The 21,085-nt window shown below is 40.1% G+C and overlaps 1 protein-coding gene across 12 annotated transcripts in view; it reads left to right on the top strand.

The window, feature by feature from the left end:
• Window positions 1-21,085, top strand: part of LOC139590766 (pituitary adenylate cyclase-activating polypeptide type I receptor-like) — a 154,497-nt gene that overhangs the window by 19,720 nt on the left and 113,692 nt on the right. For all 12 annotated transcript variants that reach the window (XM_071428478.1, XM_071428484.1, XM_071428483.1 and 9 more), the window contains one exon: window positions 13,214-13,362. In XM_071428478.1, coding sequence (XP_071284579.1) covers window positions 13,279-13,362 — 84 coding nt within the window. In that variant the 5' untranslated portion in view covers window positions 13,214-13,278. The remainder of the gene's footprint in view (window positions 1-13,213; window positions 13,363-21,085) is intronic.

The raw sequence follows: 21,085 nt of genomic DNA, 5'->3' as shown, positions 1-21,085 counted from the left end.
TATTTGAGTGATGCCTTACAAGAAAAGCTGGTCTTTGGTGCCGAATACATTCCCAGGGAACAACAAGAAAAGACTGAGTTGCCTGAACCAGGAAATGTTGTGAAGATAAATCAAAGCTGTTCTGTGCTACCAGTACCTAATTCCTAGGATTGCTTCCATGTTGAAACACAAGGATATTTCCAAGGTCAGCCAAAGCACAGATAAACCATCCAAATTTACCCCAGGTTTTGCCAGCTGACTCTCACGTACCATTGATGGTTTCTCCTTTGTTTTCTGGTCCTGGTCCACCTTTAATCCTCTATTTAATCCTCTGTTTGGATGAGGAAGCCCAAGGAGACCACTTGAATGTTGCTCTGTGCCATCTGCAGCCATGAGGGTCATCAATAATGCAGCCTGCAGAAATGAGAGCTTTGGGACAGCTGGATTTCTTGTCTTAATAAATTGCATCCTTTGGAGGCTGCTGAAGTGGATCTCCCAGTGCTGGAGATCAATTAAGCTCTCTTTTTCTTAGGTTGCTTTTCTTTAGATTGGATGTTAGGAAGTGTCTTGATAATTTTTAAAAGTTTTTGTCAAATGCTGACCTGTGTTTCCATGAGAAATCAGTGTGGGAAGTTCTCCCTTTCTACAGCACTCTTCTTGTAGTTATTCCAAGAGCTTATAAGAAACCCTCTCCACAGAGTATCCAAGGAAATAGGGGAATAATGTAGAACTGATAAATTATACACCATGATGAAATTGTGAAATCTTTGGCTAAAATCCTTTGTCCTAAAGAGTTTCTGAAGGATCAAACCTTCATTACCTGACATGCTTGAAAGGCACATGGTGATGATCATTTTCTCAGTGCCATTTCAGCTGAGCTTAAATTACATATTAAGCTCAAGGTGGATGCAAATGAAGACCAGAACAGAATCTACATTTGATCTGATGTGAGGAAAGTAAAGGGGAGAAGGTTGGAGCAACAAGAAAAAAAAAACTGTTGCTAAACACATCATGTAACCTTAATTTGCTGCCCACTGTAAGATGCTGCTCATCAACTGAGCGTAGCTTTGGCAACTTTTAATGTTTGGACTGAATCTTTTAATGTTGTTTCTCAAATCCTTCTCTCTCCCTCCCTTCCTCCTGATAGAAAATATAGAGAAATAGGATGTAATTAATCTGTTGCTTTGAAGTACATAATTTAGGATAATCTAACATATGCTGTGGACTCTCTGGGACGTGCTGATTACATCTCAGGGACTATACAAGGAAATCTGTGGAAATTATCTCGGGTTTAGAGGTTCACATTTTAATGAGATAACTCTCACCCAGGGCTCTGAAGGACCCCCGAGGGGGAGGGAGGAATTTTCACTGTGTCTTTGAGACATGAGTCAACCTATTTCAAACTGAGCAGTGGGCACGTTGGAGAGGAAGGGATTTCAGCTTGATTGGGTTTACGTGTTTGTATCCTGGGTTTTACTGGGATGCATGACCATAAAATGACAAAGCTATCCAGTGGAAAGGAATAGCACTTTGATTGTTTTCTGGGCCACAGGGGATATTCCAGTTCCACATGACGCCTAACGGAAAATGTGAATCATAGCAAGTTGGGTTGAGTCTGATCCAATGGCCATCCTGTCAATTTATAAACTTCCTCATCGGATAGCTTAATATCTATAATCAGGATTTCCAGCTTTCACTACAACAGACACATCCAAGAGATGAAAATTACCCATTTTTTTAGTTTCCATTGTCTCCTGTTCACACAGGATCTGTAGATAAGATTGCTGCTGTAGTAGCATGGAATTTGACAGAAGTATAAACAATGCTATAATGGATACAACTGACATCTTCTAGTTGTGTTTTGATGAGTTTCTTTTGGGGTTTTTTTGACACCTCTAGAATTGATAACGCAAGAGAACACATCATTTATTGGCCAATGAGTTCTGCATGTACTTGCATATCTGTGTGTGTGTGTTCATATGAAATTGTTTTGGTCCTGCATTGTTCTGATCTTAGGGCCATATTCTGCCACCCTATAGAGCACCATAGGGCCAGCTCATCTTCTAGAACTCTCCTATGGAGAGCCATGAGCAGATAATGAAGATGAATATAGAGGTAGTCACTGGCTGAAAAGATGATTGCATGGAAATGAATCACTTCTGTTCATTTATATTTGCCCTTTTTTTTTTTTTCTAGAAGAGATAAAGCTACTTTATTCATAATATTAGTGAATTGGTGGTGTATGAATTAAGCTGAATTATTATCTGGAGGAAGGAAGGAAGGAAGGAAGGAAGGAAGGAAGGAAGGAAGGAAGGAAGGAAGGAAGGAAGGAAGGAAGGAAAAAGAAAAAGAAGGAGAGAGAGAAAGAAAGAAAAGAAAGAAAGAAAGAAAGAAAGAAAGAAAGAAAGAAAGAAAGAAAGAAAGAAAGAAAGAAAGAAAGAAAGAAAGAAAAGAAAGAAAAGAAAGAGAAAGAAAAAGAAAGGAGGAAAGGAGAAAAAATTTTCTCTGGACTCTTTTCTCTAGACAATATTTTCTCTAGACTCATTTCTTTCTGTGTCAGGCTATGACTGCCATTTGTGTCAGAGCTTTTAGAATCATAGAATCTTTTAGTCTGGAAAAGATCTCCAAGATCATCGAGTCCAACCATTAACTCAGCATCACCAGGTCCATCACTAACCCCTGTCCTCAAGTGCCACATCCACACACCCTTGAAACACCTCCAGGGATGCAATTTTCTTCATCAAAGTTTTTCTCATTGCAGAGACATGAGTTTACTCCGTGCTTTCAGGTGAAAGGTGGGATCCAGCTCTGAGGCAGAGCCGTGTGGTTGGGAATCTCTATTAATCTGTATCTGCAGTGTCTTCACGTGACAGAGAAATTGGTTTGCAAAGTATTCACATTACATGGAGTCCTCTCAAAATTTTAAGTTTATTTTTACTTTCCTCTTCTCTCTGGAAGGCACTTTCAGGTCTTTTTTCTGCTGATGGTCCAAAGTGCTCATCCAATTCCCAGCTTAACCTCTTGACCCAACAGTGACTTTGATTTCAATCGCTTTCCTTCCTCTTTAGTTTGATACTTCTGCCATTCTCAGGGCTGTGCCTATTCCACACAGGCTCTCCTGAGCTAATCAAAGTGATTTTGTGCTTTATTACCCCTCTGTTTGCCAAGATGAGTAGCACATTGTCCAGGAGCAAGGCAAAGCCATGTGCTGCTGAGGGCAATCACTCATTTTCCATCCACTGTGGAATCAGCTGAGAGGAGCCAGAGTGGATAGAGATGGTTCCCTTTCAGACAGCCACATTTATGTGCCTTGGATTCCATCCCTGTTGTTGCAAGAACACGTGCTGTGGAAGGTCCTAATAATGTCCAAACGTAATGAGTTTATTAAGCACAATATGGGACACAGCTGGGAGCCCAGGCTGTCAGAAATGCAATAGGAAAGGAGGACAATAGGAAACGTGGAGGGGAAAAAATTACACAGTTTCCAAGTGCTCATGCAGTGTCTTAACCTTGTGTTTCAGTGTAGTAGAGAAGAGTGAAACTGTTAAAACAGAAAAAAGGGATTTTCACCTCCCTAGTGATGGAAGAGACAGGATTGTAGCCCCAGGCCTGCTCTGGGATACGTTTCCTTCACAATATTTGCTTGAGGAATCACAATAGTAGAGGTATCTTTTTCCCTACCCAGTGAGAAGTTGGGAAACACATTATGCCTGTCCCTTTTTCAAGGTGGGCTGAAAAAGGAGTTTTCATGGAGTTTGGCCCATGAAAACTTTTGATGTTGATTAAAAGTGGATGAAGGAGCGTGGATGTTCATCTGGGCCCTCACCACACACTGCCAGCTCAGAATGCTCAGTGAAGTCCAAGCTGTTGTGTTCAGAATGCCTCTGACTTTGCACTGGAAAATGGCAAGGAATTGTACACCTGAGGCAAGGAAGGATTGTCTGATCCTCCTCTCTGAACAACTTGGCAGTTTTTCCACACTCCCAAGCACCCTTTTCTCAATGCCAAGGTTGTATCAGACTGGTGTCAGTCACACCATCTTGTATTTATTCCTTTGGCATCAGGAAATACAATCAGTTGCTTATTGTATTCACCACCTTCCAAACCATTTCCTATTTTATTACTTTTTCCTGCTCTGAACCAGGAAGGGTTGTCTTGTTTCCCAGGGGTGATAAGAGTTTGTGGTGCTGTTGCTGGAGCTCCAAGGCTGGAGTCTTGCCCTTGGGTCCATCACCAGCTACAGGAAAACTCCTGTGGAGTCTGCCCATGCTAAATAAAGAGTAAAAAGTTTTGTTAAAGGTACCCTTGGCATTTCCTCACAGCTGAGAGCACCTTGCATGGAGCCTCAGGTCTGGGGAGCAATGGAGGCTTTATCATGACAGTTTGATCTTGAGATAACAGCTCAGCACATCAAGAGGGCTAATTGAGGGTGTTAACAGTGGCATCACACTCTGATAAACAGAATATTTTGAGTTAAGGAATTGTTTTGAAGGCACTATCCAAGTACTGCACTTGGGAAGATCCTCAGAGACAATGGGAATAAAAGGCTCTGGTCCAGAGCTGCACTTTTTGCTCTGCTCTTACTCTTTCCTCTGCTTGGAGAGACAGAGGAAATATCTCTGGAGAGATATCTCCAGATATATCTGGAAATATCTCTGGAGAGATATCTGCTCCACATGTGCTGGGCAGGTTCAAAGCAGAGCCTGATGGACAGGTTACAGCACTTCCAACCTCCTGTGTGATCATCAAAACCAACATTTACACCTACAGCCAGGGAAGGAAACGCACACCACCAGTCAAAGAAAGCAAATTAATCAAGGAGCTGTTGCAAAACATTGATATGCTGGGTAGAGAATGTGTTTTCCTGGTTGTGGAGTAATAATTCTGAATTCCTAGCCAAGCAGCACTTAAAGCCCTGCTGGAATGGAGCAGCACATCATTATCTTTATGATCCCAGTATTAATTTCATATTAGCAATGAAGTATCACATATACCACAGATGCTTAAAAAGGATAATTGATCTGCTGTGAAAAGGGAATCTTCTCACATGGTTTTGTGTTCTTTTTTTTTTTTTTTGCTTTGCCTAATGCTTCCTGAATGTGTGGTAGTTTGCAGTTATATTTCCCTGCATTGGAGTCTTTAGTTAAGGAGTTTTGTCATCTCACCAGGCCTCTGGGGACATCAATAACATAAGGGCACAATAAATCTGATGGATAGTGCAATAGGGAAAATAATGCCAATCAAGGCAAGAATTTTATTGATGGTGTTACGTAGGAGACCTGCCAAGAAAAGCAATTCTGTGCCCAGGGAGGGATGAATTGGATTCCATAGCCTTTGCTATCATGAGTCCATCGCTGCAAAGATAAGCTAGAAAATCTTGACCTCTGGATGCATGATCCACTCGTGTCCACTTGAATTTTCAGAGAGCCTGAAGCAGCACCTCCATCAAACAGACATTCAAAGTTATTACAATGTCAAAATACTCAGATATCCAGAACTCAGATGTCATTAACTTTCAATGTTTCATCATATCTGTACTGGTGAAGCAGCATAACATGAAGGAGAAGAATTGTTACATTGTGAGAATTTATTTTATTTATAAAATTCAGGCATTTTAAATGGAGTTTGTTGTAAAAATGTGTCAAGTCTTGTTTAGTTTTATACGTATGTCCCAGAAAAGCATAAGCTTTCAAAGCTCAGGAAAGGCTGGCCTTTATGACCACATCTAGGAAGGAATGAGATATAGAGGATTAGGACTTTAAAAGAGGTTTTGATAATTTGCAGATATTCAAGAAATTAATCAAATCTTCATATAGTGTAAATTTGAATATCTTTCTTGAATTGGCTGAGCAACACTTATTAAAATCTGTTTTGGAATAGCTTTAGATAGGTTTTTTTTTATTTTATATGTTAGGAAAATTCTATAAAACTAGAGGACTACAAAATGCAGGAGCTGTCAGGTTACACAGAAGTGATAAAGAGTGTACTTTGTAGGGACAAATTATAATGCTCATATCTTCAGGGAATTTCAATTTAATTGAAACCACTCAAAGGAAAATAATTAAAAAAAAAAAAAAAAAACCAACACTCCACCAAAATTGTAATGGGGGACAGCTGAAGTGAAAAATACATGGAAGTTATTAGGCTGTGTTAATAAAAGGAACTAAGATAATACTGAAAGAAAAGGCTGCAACAGAGAGGCAAGTCAGGACTCTGTTTTGCTTACCATTAATGCTTTAGTGTCTTAAACTTTGGGAATGGAATTTTCTGTGTTTGCCCTCATCAGGCCTGAACAAACAGAGGAAAAGAAAATTGGTTTTTGCAAAGCAGTGATTCACTTTGTCTAGAATTAGGCATAGTGTCATAAAACCATAGAATGGTTTGAGAGAAGGGACCTTTCCAAAGTCACCCAGCCCAAGCCCCTGCCATGGCAGGGGCACTTTCCACTGGACCTGGTCCCTTCAATCCCCATCCAACCCGGCCTTAAAGCATTTAGGATATAGAAATTGCTCCCTGAGCTTACCTACATCTCCACTGGCTGTAGGGAGAACCTGGGCAGGCTGGGCTGAACTATAAAGGTCTTTTTGATGTGGCAATGCTGGTTCATGCCTTCACTAATGGTCAGGATGATGGGACAGAGTGCACCTGCAACAAGGTTGAAGGTTACACAAATTTAAGAAGAGTGGCTGATTGACCAAGAGGTTGATTGTTCTGCTGCTCAGAGGGAACCAGGGAAGTTTGAGAAATAGGCAGAAAGATGAAAAAGAACAAGGCATGCAAAGTCCTGCACAGAGAGGTTTGAGAAATAGGCAGAAAGACGAAAAAGAACAAGACATGCATGCCCCGCACTGGGAGAGGAATAATTCCATGCACAAGGGCAGGCTGGGAATCAGCTGCTGGGAATCAGTTCTGCAGAGAAGGACCTAAAGCTCTGGGTGGACACAGAGTGGATCCTGAGCCACATTTCATCACTGCAAAGTGGCCTTGCAGCGATGAAATCCAAAAGCATCATCGGCTGCACGAGGAAGAGCCTTGGCAGCACGTCAAGGGAGGTGATAATTCCTCTCTCTCAGCCCTGGAGTGCCTGGTCCAGGGCTGGGCTGCTGAGAGAATGAGCACAGTGGGTTCTGTGAGGAGCTACAAAGATTATTAAGGAATTACAGCAAGAGATTTGGGGGGATTTTATCAATATGTAGAAATCCCTAATGAGAGGGTGCAAAGGAGATGGACCCAGGCTCTTCTCTGTGCTGACAAGAGGCAGCAAGCACAGACACACAGGAAATTCAGCTGTAAGGTAACACTTTGTTCTTGCTAGAATGGTCAAATACTAAAAGAGGTTGATCAGATACATTGTTGAGTCCCAACATTTGAGATATTCAGAAACTGATTGAGAATGGGTTTTGAATAACCTGCTGTTGGGCTGGGCAATCTGCAGAGGTCCTTCCTACCCCCAGTTCTGTGAATCCTCTTCAGCAGTCATTCTTCTTGCAAAACCACATTGCTTTGATTTATTTCTTACACAAGTCTTTGTGGAAGTAAATGAAATTGATAATTCTACTTCATAGAGAAATATTTAGACACCTAAGCTCTCATTTGCATATACGAGTTTCAGCATCTGCAGTTTACAATTTCCTACTTTTGTAATCACACCTTTATCTTTACTTTTAGAAAGGGAGTTCTAGTAAAATTTGCAGGTGTCTTCTCAGTTTTATGCAAGGAAAAAAATACCAAAATCCTATTCCTCCAGAAAGTAAAAGGATTATAACTGAGTATTGCTAACAGACTTCATTAACTAGGCATATTCTTATATGCCTAGGCAGCAGCTGAATCTATTTCTTTCAAATATATCTATGCAAAATGGTTTAAGTGCTGTATCAGTTCCCTTTTAAATGTTGTTTTCTTAAGGAGCAATTTTCCTGCACAGTGAAAAAACTGGATACCAGCAGGGTCTGCCTGAATATATCTGTCATGAATGGATATTTTTCAGCCTGTGATTCCCACACCAGCTCACATGTTAGAATAATGGGCAGCCTGCATCCCTCCTTGTGGACCATGCTGTGAAAAAATTCCATGTTTTTTGTGGACAACCCTTTCAGGCAAAGGTGTGCCATTTTTGCCTGAGACCCTCAAGACATTCATGTGCAGCTGAAAAAAAGTTTTGTCCTTTGTAGCAGTAAATCCCTTTTTAAAGTCTACGACTTGGATTCAGCTGCTGCCTGGCTTAGGCATATAAGAATATGCCTAGTTAATGAATATCCAAGTCTGTTAGCAATACTCAGTTATAATCCTTTTACTTTCTGGAGGGATAGGATTTTGGTATTTTTTTTTCCTTGCATAAAACTGAGAAGACACCTGTAAATTTTACTAGAACTCCCTTTCTAAAAGTGAAGATAAAGGTGTGATTTCAAAAGTAGGAAATTGTAAACTGCAGATGCTGAGACTTTCATATGCAAATGAGAGCTTAGGTGTCCAAATACATCTTAGACCTCCTGATGTAATGACCCTTTGAGTCCTGTTTTGTCATTGACAACAGACTTGGTGAGTGGGGACAAGGACTTGAGGGACTTCCCCAATTAAGTACATAAATGGAGAATAAAAGTCTTGGATTATAAAAGAAAGTAGAGTCAGACCCTTGGCTGCTGTGACCCCATGAAGAAGCTTTAATTTCAGCAAATCTAGAAAGTAGGTAAAAAAAAAATCCACCCAAAATATTTAAACTTCAAGAAATAATAACTACTCTATTAAAGATAGTGGAAAGATCGTGGTGTTCTTTTCCTTTGCCTTAGTAGGGTTGCTCTTTGGGGAGTATTTTCCATGGAAAGCTTTAGAGCTCTTGCTGTCTGGTATTAAATCTTCTTTTAGCTTTTCTGTGGCCTTAAACATATCAGCATCAATTTATTGACACCCAAAACAATCCCATTCCTTCTCAATCCTTTGTGGTAGGTGAAACTTCACTGGTTTTGGTTTCATATTGCTGATCCATGTATTCCAGACTGGAGGGGGGATTATTCTGCCCAGATTTAGATACCCACAGGGTAGATGTCAACAAACAAGCTGGCTGCTCAGAATTCCTTTACACTCTGGGAGAGGAGCTGGAAGTTTAAAGGAGATGGTTAAAATAGGTCAGACAAAACACTTCCTTCACATGTCTGCTTCTCTCTGTTGATAAAAATGGAAACTTGACAATGAGCTCATGTGTGAGGATGTCTCTCCCAGGTTTCTAAAATTAGGAGACATGTCCTAGGTCACTGAGGGGTTGATTTCCTAATTCTGTTCATTGCTGGTGAGCAGAAACGTGAGGAAGGGGCACTGTGCCTTTTTAATAAATGGTGTAGCTGGAATAGCACATTTAGGAACTTACAGGAGGGAAATCATAAAATGCAGTGTGTTACTAAGAGCCTAAAGATAGAAAAATATTGGGTGCATAATGAGAAGTGTTCCAGCCCTCAGGAGAGCTGGTCAGGGGGCTGGAACACCTGTGAATTCAGGCTGAGAGTTGGGACTGCTCATCCTGGAGGAGAGAAGGATCCAGGGAGACCTCAGGGCACCAGCTTAAAAGAAGTCTGGAAAGGAACTTTTTGTGTCATGAAAGTCCAAGGGGGAGTGGCCTTAAATTGAAGGAGGGTAGATTGAGATCAGATATTAGGAAGAATTTCTTTACTGTGATGTTGGGGAGGCACTGGAGCGGGTTGCCCAGAGAAGTTGTGGTGTCCAAGGCCAGAAATCTGCTCTAGTGGATGTTGGTCCAGTCCATGGCAGGAGGTTGGAATGATGATCTTTAAGGTTCCTTCCAACCCCAAACCATTCTAGGATTACATAATCACCTGTTCATATATTTTGCACCCAGTAATTATCCACCTGTGTTGATTCTTCATAGGGAAATCTTCTTCATGTCTCTAAGAAGCATTGGAGCAACTGTGCATGGGGTGGTTGACTTTTCTGAAATGTATTCAGCCTGCAAAACCTCAATTTCTCCTGCACGTTGTCAGAAGCTTTCAGATTTTCTCACCTGGGCAGGAGCTTGGTTGTGGGGCAGGAAGAGGATGAGGAAGGGGGTGGAAGGCCCTGGACACTGAAGTGAGATGAATTAAGTGATGAATTCCCATTGGATCATCCCTGGCCTAAACCATTGTGGGCCAGCTTTGAAATGTGTTGGTTTCCTTTCAAAGCACTGGCGCACATCCCAGAGGACCACAGCAAGAGCCCAGCAGACCAGGTGGTTCATGTTGGGTGAGATCTCAGTAAAAGCTCATAACTGCCTTGGAAAGCCACAAAAAATCCTCTTTCATTCATCAGAAATTTTCCTCAACTTCATTCATCCAGTGGGTGTGCTCTGTGACACTGTATAACAACTTCACCCATATTTGATCCTTTTGGACTTTTTGTCCTTTTGAGGAATTATTTATTCCCTTTTTATGCCTTCCTGGGAGTAGTCCCATTGTACTAGAAAGGTCTCACTGTGTGGTTTTGTTCATTATTGACATCAGATTGTGCACTTGGCGCTTGTGGGCTTCTCATGGAGGAATTGTCCTCACCAGCCTGCAGAGACCTTTTTAGATGGAGAAAGAAATGGGAGCTTGCAGCAGAACAAGTTTTGTCAGAGCTTTTCCAGCCTGCCCTTGAAGCAACTCAGATGCTTTCATAAAGAATCTGCTGTGGCACTGAAAGTGTTTCCAGGGGACAAATTCACCTTCAGAGGGGATGAATTATTTTCTTAAGTCACTAGGTGACCAGAACAATGTTCTCTTTCTTTTTTCTTCTTCATGTATATCAGTCATGCTTGAAACAAACCCCTGAAACCCATTCTGTTTTAGCAACAATCAGCTGATTTTCAGAGTCTCAGACACTTCTAGAGCCCTTCTGTTGCACCAGAGATAACTGAAGATTATTTTGAGGAACTGTTTATCCCCAGCTGAAAGGTGCAACCCCTCTGTTATTGGCTCTTCTGACTTCACTAATTTTAATTACAGTGGCAGATGCAGATAAAACAACCACATGAAGCATCAGTAATGAAATTATGGGATTTATCAACCAGTGACATCAGAAGAAAATATAATAATTCAAGCTTCCCTTCCAAGTTCAATACTGATATAATTATTTCTTTTTCTCAGTACTGAGTTTCTATTTCTCAATACTGAGAATCATATCAATTACTGATATAATTATTTCTTTTTCTCAATAGCATATTATATCGATATAGTATATAGATATATATCAATAGCATATTATATCAATATAGTATTGATATATATTGCTCTCAATAGCATATTATATCAATATAGTATTGATATATATCAATATATATATATCAATACTATATTGATATAATATGCTATTGAGAGCAACATCAATACTATATATTTATATCAATATCAATACTATATATTTATATATAGTATATATATATAGTATGTATATATATAGTATATATATTTATACTATATATATCAATACTATATATTTTTAAAAAGTTTATTTTTCTAGTATAACATGGGTGATAGTAGTTATTGGGGAGGTAGCTGGGCTTTAATTGGTGATACAGCTAACTACCCTTTAATTGATAATAGAGATAAGTAGCACTTAATTAGTAACAGGTGGACTCTGAATGTATGTATAATATACATGCCAGGAACAGCTCAACAGCATGAAAGGTTCTGCTGCATGTCCAGGGCAGAAGTTCTGGTAGCTGTTATTCCCTAATAAACACTCCAGTCTCCCTGGATGACACGAAGGTCTCAGCCCAGTATTTGGTGCAGGTTTCCATGACTACCTTGAAGGCAAAAAATTAAGCAGAGTCTTTAATTTTCCCTGCAATATATGAGAGAAAAGCCATGGAATGGTTTGCAGATGTTCTTGTTGTCTCTTTGGAGGCTCCTTTGACACTCAGACAAGACAGAAAACAGCCACGCTCCACTTTTCCAACCTAGGGGTTGCCAGGTTAAAAAGTAAGAGGTGTTCTAAAGGCCACCCCTTTTACCCAGGGCATCTGTATGTGTCCATCTCCTAGGCAGGCATCTCCCACCCTTCCACTGCATTTTGATCATTTCCTGATGCATTACAGAATGAAGGGATAGAATCCAACCTCCCCACCCCTCTCTGGTGTTTCTGGACTGAGCTGCACGCAGGAGTGCAAATGTTCAGGGAATAATTTCAAATCCAGTGGCTGTTAATGCATCTGTCTGGTTTTGTCTTGCTGCTGTTAATGGAATTCCAAGTCCTCATGGCTGAATGTCACCAGGGATGTTTGCTGTCCTCCTCGGCTGAGATCTTATCAATTGCTCATTATTTGATAAACCATCAGAAATACAGTTAAGTAATTAAATTCAGTGCCAGAACAGAGCGTGAGTGACTGATCAAGTGAGGATAGAAGAAAGCAGATCAGTTTAGAGTGAATTTCATGAATCATCGTTCTCCCAAAACTTAGAGAGAGATTAATTTTCCTCTTTTATTTTTTAATTGAAAGACTCTCTCCTTTCTAAATGGTGATGTCCTGGCAGCGTGTTGCAGTCTGTGTAAAACTTGAATGTCCTTTGGTTCTAAAGTTATTTAACAAGTCATTCCTTTACAAATCAAAGTAGGATAATGAGAAATAAATCCAAATCTTAAATCACATTCCCCCCAGTCCTCAATTCTTTCAGGGCAGAGGCCAAGCAATGGAAATCACAGATATGGGTGACACTGTTGTTCATATAAATCATTCCTGATTATGTCCTGGATGAATCCTTAGCCTGAGACTACAATTCATTCTTTTGCCCCCCTACTGCCAAGTTCTCAGAAAGGTTATTAACAAGATTATTAGCAGGTTGTTAACAAGTCTGGCGATGGATTTTGTTATCTGGACAACCTCTCTTGGAAGCCAGACCCCTAAAAACCCCCCAGACAATTTTGCTTTTAAGACGCTCCTGAAGATCATGAAGTGCAAACCACAACTTCAGACAGGTCTTTTTTTTCTTGTTCAAAATAATTCACCCTTTCTCCTCCCCTGGGTACAATTTAGGTGTTTGCAGCTAACAGAACCTGTTCCAGCATTTCTTTGACACAAATTACTGATCACACCAAGTCCTTTGCCTTTAAATTAAATATCCAAGACCACCTTTAAAATCTGCAAAAGCCTGGTTGATCTCTTATAAGTGCCACTTGCAGTTCAAGTGTTGGGTTCTCTGTTTTCTGTCCATTTCTGTTTCATTCTCTCCATGGTTTACATATTTATAATAATTTTCCTCTTTTGTTGCAGAGATCTTGATGTGAAGACCTCAAAATATCAACAGAGCCTGTGCTTCAGTCCTAATCTCAGTGTTCATGAGCAAAACTTGTCCAAAATTAGGAGAGAAAATGGCCATCAACTGGAAGGTCTGCTTCTTCAGCCTCGCATTGCTTCCTGTGGTAAGGAAAAATGATTTTATTTGCATTGTTCTGATGTACATCCATGTTCTCCAGGCCAGCACGTGCCAAGAGAGAAGGATCTGCTGCTGCCACTGATTCTGGATTTTTCTGGGTGGTCTCATAGTTTGGGTTAAGACTTTTCCAGCCTCCTTTGTTAATGAATTAGGACTGTGATTATTGCTCATCCCTAGAAGGGCAAGTCCATCCCTTGAGGGCATTTGTTCACTGTTTTTAACCAAGATTCAAAATAAAATAAAGTAATAATTAGAAAAAAACCCAAAAAAACAAAAAAACAAAAACAATGTGTCTTCTGTTTCAAATCCATTGATTTAAAAATATCTTTTTTTCCAGACAGAGTGATAAAATTAAATATTCCCTTCATCCCCCACTATGAAACTTAAACCTTGAGATATTCCAGGCAGTGCTTTTGGAGGCCTTCATTTTCAGAGGAGCAATTTGAAGAAAAAATACAAATGGGACTCTAAAGATACTAAAGGCACTTAAAGTCATCCATCATCTTTCTGAAGATATTCAACTCTTTATGAAGATGACAGGGATTAATTTTCCCCACAAGTCTTTACTTGCTAAACAACATGCTCTTCCATTAATAACTCTGTGTTGACACATCTGGGAATTGTAACTCTCCCTCTCCATTGTCCCCACACACAGTGACTGCACCTCTCCTCACAAAACAGCCACAAACCCACTGAAAAAAGATTTTTTTTTTCCCTTTGTAGCTGTGAGGAGTCATACACAAGCCCTGCAATAACCTCTTGTTGCACTCAGCACAATTCTGTGTTAAACCATTGCTCACAAATGTGCTTTTCAGCTCTTCTCCAGGAGCATTGCTCACTGGGATTCAGTGACAAACAGCACCAGGATTTCAATCCTCCAGCTCATTCCCCTAAAGACCCTTCTACAACTTCCATGCAAACGCTTTGCACTTGCCTAATACACAGAATATTTTCACATTTGTGCGCTTCAATAGTCATTATTTGAAAGAATTCATGACATTTAGTTGGTTTTATTTTTAAATGACAGCTGTTTATTGTGATGATGGTGTGACCAGAGCATCTTTTAGCAGTTTTTGCAGAGTTTTTTGCTCTTGTGTATCGATTATGTGGCCTGTCTTCTACCATGCATACAGGCAGCACAGAGAACTTGGTTTTACTTTGGCACACAAAAATATATTTTATTTCCTTCTGGCTCTTATTTAGAGTCCATTTCACTGCACATCTGAAATGTGGCATAATTCAGCTAAATTCTTTAGAATTGGGTTGGAACTGGTACCATAGCTGTGTTCATTCAAATAATCCAGTCCTTTACATATAAATATATGGCCTTGGAATTTTTATCTAGAGCATGGCTCCTGTGACTCTTCCTTAGATTTCCTGCTCAGGTAGAAATGCTCACTTATTGAAAACTGAGTATGTTTAATTTTTATAATACATCTCTAAAAATACTACTGTGAACTTCATCTAAGCTAATGGGGAGGGGGGGAAACCCCCAAATTTAACCTGATTTAAGCACTGGGAGATTCCTGAGTATAAAAGGAGTTTAGCTCCAATTCAGATGCTGGTTTTGGACATAGAAATGTTGATGACATGGATCCTGCCCTGGGAGAAACTGGAAAGCTGAATTCCTGGCCATGCAAGCATATTTTACAGACTGCAACCAAACCAATTAAATGATCAAAAGACAAAAGGCATTTTTGTTAAATGACCAACAGCCTTCAATATTTCAAGATTTTTGGTGCTCAGCTCGAGACCCTTGAAAGGTGTCTTGTTATTTAGAGGTGAACAGTTTTTAATTAAGGGAAATAAATGAACAAATCTCTTGAGCTCTCAGATGGGTGACCTTCCTGGCAGATGGAGAAGGACAGCAAATTCCCAATTGCTCACGTTTCAGGACATAACTGTGGTTGCTGAGCTGGATAATTAGTGATCAGCTCCAGCTTGTGGAAAGAACAGTTCTTAATGAAATACCAAATAGCAAACCAGAGCTCATAAGAAAAAAAAACCTGGGTTTTTTTGCTGCTTCTGCAAAGTTTGTGATCTTCTTCATAAGGTTTTACTGCAGTCTTTTGCAGGAATCCAGACATTAAAGTTAACCATTTAACACACATGAATTTGTGTGCTCGCTCACCACAGAGATTACACAATGATTTGTGTATAAGTATTCATTTCACATGAAATCCCTACATTTCTTTTCACAGACCAGATTTCAGGAATGATATAATGTTATTTATGTTTCTTCCCTTGCTGTCATTCTTTTGCAGTTCTTGTGGTAACACATTTCTCTCCACTGGGGCACACCCTTTCCCTGTGAGCCATCTGTAATGTGCTCTGCTCCTGACCTCAAACTGGCACTTCCCTGTCATGCACATTTTCCAATTTTCTACCAAGGGAGTGGATGTGACTTTTAAAATAATTAGAGTAATTGAAAATCATCTTAGACTCCACAATGTTCCTGGAGAAAACTGTTTATGTATTGCTTTCCTCCAAGCACATCTGGTCAGACCCATTTTACCCACAAAAGCCCCAAACTGATGTCCACATCCATAAACAAATCAAGAAAAGACAAAAAGAGAACAAAGCATGGGCGGGAAATTCCAGGTGGCTTCAACTATAGGCTCTGACCAGACAACAAGAAAATAATATGCTAAGAAATAATTAAAAATTACCATTTTAAGGCAGTTCTAACCCTCAGAGTCAAGGGTGGTTCAGTTTTCAGGCTGCTCTGCATTAACCTAACCTATGAACCCCTCAGGACTGAAGGCACCATGATGCCTTCAAGGCCTTCAGAGGAATTCTTGAGCTTTACTTTTTTTCTGCCATTTAAGTGCTTTCCTAGATTGAAATACCTGTGTTGCTATTTTAGCTGGTTTAACCCATTTCTTCTGTCTCAGCTCTTCCCAGTAGTTTCCATTCTTTGCTTTGGATGAAACTCTGAACAACCTGGGACAGGGGGAAGAGTCCCTGTCCATGGCAGGGGGTTGGAACTGGATGATCTTTGAGGTCCCTTCCTACTCAAACTTTTCTAGAATTCCATGATGTCTTTTTTTTTTTTGGCATTTTGATTTTTCTGACTGGCATTTGGATTGACTTTGCATTCCATTCATCTGTGATAACACTGGGCTATGTGCTGTTGTTGTTGGTTTTTTTAAATTGGAAAGTATTAACGAAAGTCATTATAAAATTATGGAGAAGAAAGGATCCCAAACCATCATTCCTTTGTCTGGTTCCAAATGTACTTGAGAAAACAATGAGTTTCATGACTCACAAAGTTGGCTTGGTGTATGAACTGAATTTTAAATGTAACTGCAATGCAGGTGTTCCAACTGTCCAGAATAATTCCATCTGATGTATTTCTTCACCTAATACTTGGGATTTCTTGTGGGTACCTATTTGATATTGCTACACTTAAATGTTTCCAGTGGCAAAATATTCTGTGTAATGTTTGATCAGCTGGGAAGAAAGTTCTCCTTTTAAAAAAAAAGAGAGAAATATGGAAAAGGGAAGGTGCAAGTGATGCCTCTTGTGTAACAACACTGAAGTGTGATCTCTGAGTGAGAGTCAGGTGGGCAAGCACAGATTGGGATGTGCAGGCAGCACTTCACAGAGCAGAGACTGAAACTGGATCTGATGAGAGTTCAGTAATTCATGAAGAGCTGAGGAGAGGAGCTGAAGTGTTTGCTCAGCCCCTGTTTGCTGCAGGGGGGAATATTTCTCCATTTTCTCAGGGTGTGTAGAGGCTACAGAGCAGAGAACTCTCTGAATCCTCCATTATTCATCCCTGGCTGTCACTCCCAGTGCCAGGCTACCTTCAAATAGAACCATCCACCTTCCAGCCTCTGTTATTTTTAAAAGATGAGGCACAGTGTATTTCAGACACAATATTCTACAAGTTTCTCTCCCAGCCTGCAATGTTTTTAAGCCTAGCCCAAACGTGAGGCTCCTCAGGCACAGACATAAAAGCTTGGATTGGTCTCTGCTCTTTAAGCAAACCATTTTTTCCATTCCAGGGCTTAATGAGAGAGCTTTTAATGAGTTTACCTGCCTGGTGATTTGTAGCATCTCATAACCCTGTTAGAGAAGTCAAGCTCTCTGTAGGACTGCAGGTTTCTCAAACACAGTGCACAGCTGCATGTGACTTCCCTGTTATTTATGTAAAGAAAAGAGAAATATTTTATATACAAACACAGCCTGGAGACTCTGGGAATGTTCTCCATAGGAGATGAAAGCTCAGCTAACCAAGGCATTAATGCTGCTGGAGCTTTTCCATTTTGATAGGAGGAGCTGGTGCTGGCGGCAATCTGGAGAAAATAGCAACCTCTTAAAAGCCTTGTTTAAAATAGAAAAACAAAGTCTTTGGATGTGTAATACTGGGTAAAACAGTGCCAGAGAGAAGGTTCAGAATTCTGGTATCACAAAAAATCATCTGAGAAAATCACCGTGGCCAAACCACAGAGGCCTTGGTAACAACCAACTTCAAGAACATTCCAGAGGCACAAAAATTAGGATTCCAAGTCCCAGAAGTTTGTTACCATGTCAGTTAGGTGGGGTGGGAGCTTACAGAGAGTGCCAGAGTGAGAGTGGGATTCCTTCTGCCATATCTCTAACTCTCTGTGGATTTTTTTATGAGAAAATTCAGTGTTTTTACACTCCTGAAGGTGGTGGGAGCCCTGGATATTGTGTTGGTGCTCTGTCTGTGCACCAACTGTAACCTCACCTGGGCACCTCAGGTGCCAGTCAGGATTATTGCAGAAGCTAAAGAAATGTAAATGTTAAAATGTAAAAATGTTGCAATGTTTTTCATGGAATTATAGGATGGTTTCTGTTGGAAGGGACCTGAAAGGTCAGGTGTCTTGGGCAGGGACACCTCTCAATAGACCAAGATTTTCAGAGCCCTGTCCAGCCTTGTTTTGAAGATGTTTAAGCTTTTTAAGCTGATTTACACAAAAGATGAATGACAGGGGGACAAAAAAGTCTGAAAATATACATATTCTACCCAAATATGGTTCATAACACTGTGAACAAACACAGGTATCTACCACAACTTTCCTTTGGACAGACAAAGTATCTCAGTCTTAGAAATGCAAAGCAGCAGGTAACAAAGCAAAAAACAGTTGCCCTATTTTATATTAAAATGTTCCTTTTTTTGCCCTCTGGAAGCAGCAATAATTTCTGTGAGAGGCAAATAAAATGATGGCAACACTGATTTGAAGGCATTAATCATTGTGACTTTTTTTTTTCTTCCCTGCTGCTTTTGCATTCGTGAGCTTGCAGGAGGGTTGGATGAGCGGTCAAATAACAAACGGGGCATTAGAAAGAGTTCTTAAAAAAGGAGGCTGTAATAAAAAAAATAAATTAAAAAAATCAGAATCAGTGATTTTCCATGTTGCTCAGCTGTTAATAGCCAGCTCCTGGAGGAGGGATAGTTTTCAAATCTCTAGACTTCAAGAGTGCTGCCTGCAATGCCTTGGGTTTACTGACTCAGCAGCCCAGGAGGATTTCCTGTGCAGGCAGCTTGTGGAGAGAGCTGTGATGCAGAACCAAAGCTGCATGGAGAGGAGGGGGAAAAGGGAGCAAAAAAAAATCAGCAAGAGAGGGCAAAAATATGAAAAAAATCACATTTACAGCACCATTCCTCTGTTAGGGATTTGCCTCTTGTATTCCCTCCTGCCCCTCTCACCAGGTCTTGCAATAAAGAGATTTTTCCCAATCTGTGAAATGAACCCTGGTGCTCCTCAGAGTGAAGGGGGCTGAGCCCTGCCTGGGGGTCAGGGAATGGTGCTGGAATCCTTCCTGGGGGAGCAGGTGGGCTCAGTGGCTCCCACCCCACAAACTCTGCAGACCAAACTTCCAAAGATTGTCTGAGCCCAGCTGTGGGACTGGGAAAGCAGAGTTTGCCAGGCTTCCAATGTGCTCTGCTCCTGACCTCAAACTGGCACTTCCCTGTCATGCAGATCTTCCAATTTTCTACCAAGGGAGTGGATGTGACTTTTAAAATAATTAGAGTAGTTGAAAGTCATCTTAGACTCCACAATGTTCCTGGAAAAAACTCTTTATATAGTGCTTTCCTCCAAGCACATCTGGTCAGACCCATTTTACCCACAAAAGCCCCAAAATTGATGTCCAAAGGAATAACAGCCTGGCTGTTTAAGCTCTGTGAGACCCCTCAGAAAGCCCTGCCAGCCCTAAACCCTAAAGTTCCTGTCATTGCCATCCCCAGGGCACAGAACCCAAGCCCACAAACCCTCCTGTGTTTCCCTGGGCAAGGGGTGAGTTGCTCACTCCTGGGAAACTTGTTCTCCTGACAAGAGAGTTGTGTTTCTCTCAGATTTATTTCCCACATGTGGAAGTGCAGATTTTGGAGCTGTGGATCCCATCTGTACCAAAATCTGATGATCTCTGTGATCCTTTACTTCCATGCCAGTTTGGCCTAAAAGGACACCATGAATGAATCGGAGCTGCCTCTGAACTTTCCTATGTGTGTGTTAGGGCTGAGTTCTGCCCCTAAATAAGTCAGGAAATTCACTTAGAGCAATAATTAGCCCCCTAAATGTTGGATATCTGGATTAGAATCAGAGAATCCAGGAATGGCTGGGGTTGGAGGTGACCTTAAAGCCCATCCAGTGCCACCCTTGCCATGGGCAGGGACAACTTCCACCATCCCAGGGTGCTCCAAACCCTGTCCAACCTGGCCTTGGACACTTCCAGGGATCCAGGATCAGCCACAGCTTCTCTGGCCAAGCTCTGCCAGGGCCTCAGATGAAGATATTTATCTATATTTATATATAATTTTGATTTGATATTATATTATATATAATATAATATTATATTTATATATATATATTGATATATATAATATTGTATTTATATTTATATTTATATTTATTTATTTTGATTTGATATTATATTATATATAATATAATATTATATTTATATATAATTTTGATTTTTCTATAATTAATTTTCTTCTGATGCTTCTAGACATTGGTAAAACCCATCCTAAAATCCTCCTGATGCTTTCTTTATTGCAGGCCCCTTAAAAATTTATTTTAGACTAAACTTTGGTCTCTTTAGTTTTCAGAAATCTCATTTTTATTGAGCATGTATAATAAATGTTATGTGCATCAGGAATAGATGACTGTAACTCACCCGTGCCCAATTGATTGTCTTGAATTTTCAGCATCTTGTGACTCATCCTGGTAGGGAGGTTTGTAAGGTTATCACAAATGCTGTTTACTACTCTTGGTTCAAGGAACACATTTTTAAAATTCAATATTAAATGTATGCTCTTGTATGAGTGAGGGCAGATGCCAATGGATCTTTGTGTCTGGAGTAAAAAAAAATATTATAAATGCATCCATTAAATACTTCAGAATCATCATAAAAACACCCCAAACCCAAAGAAGATCTATTTTAAATAAAACAGCAAAAATATTTTCCCCACAGAACAACATTTAAAAAATATTCTGTGGTACTTTCACAGAATTATTACTTCCAATAGAGTTCAAAGAATCCAATCTCAATTTAAATCACTTTTCCCCCTTTTTTTGCATCCAAGAGTTCTAGATACTTATTTTCTTCAAACAAGAAACAATATAGAAATGAACACTTTTTAACACTACTCAGCTCTTTTAGAAAGAAACAAATGCCAGATGCTTGTGGTTTTTGGGGTTTTTGAGTTTGTTTGTTTGGGTTTTTCAATGGTTTTT

This window comes from Agelaius tricolor, unplaced genomic scaffold (genome assembly GCF_023055355.1).
Source record: "Agelaius tricolor isolate 1412-34295 unplaced genomic scaffold, bAgeTri1.0.p SCAF_6, whole genome shotgun sequence".
NCBI lineage: Eukaryota > Metazoa > Chordata > Aves > Passeriformes > Icteridae > Agelaius > Agelaius tricolor.
This window is presented reverse-complemented; position numbering and strand designations above follow the sequence as displayed.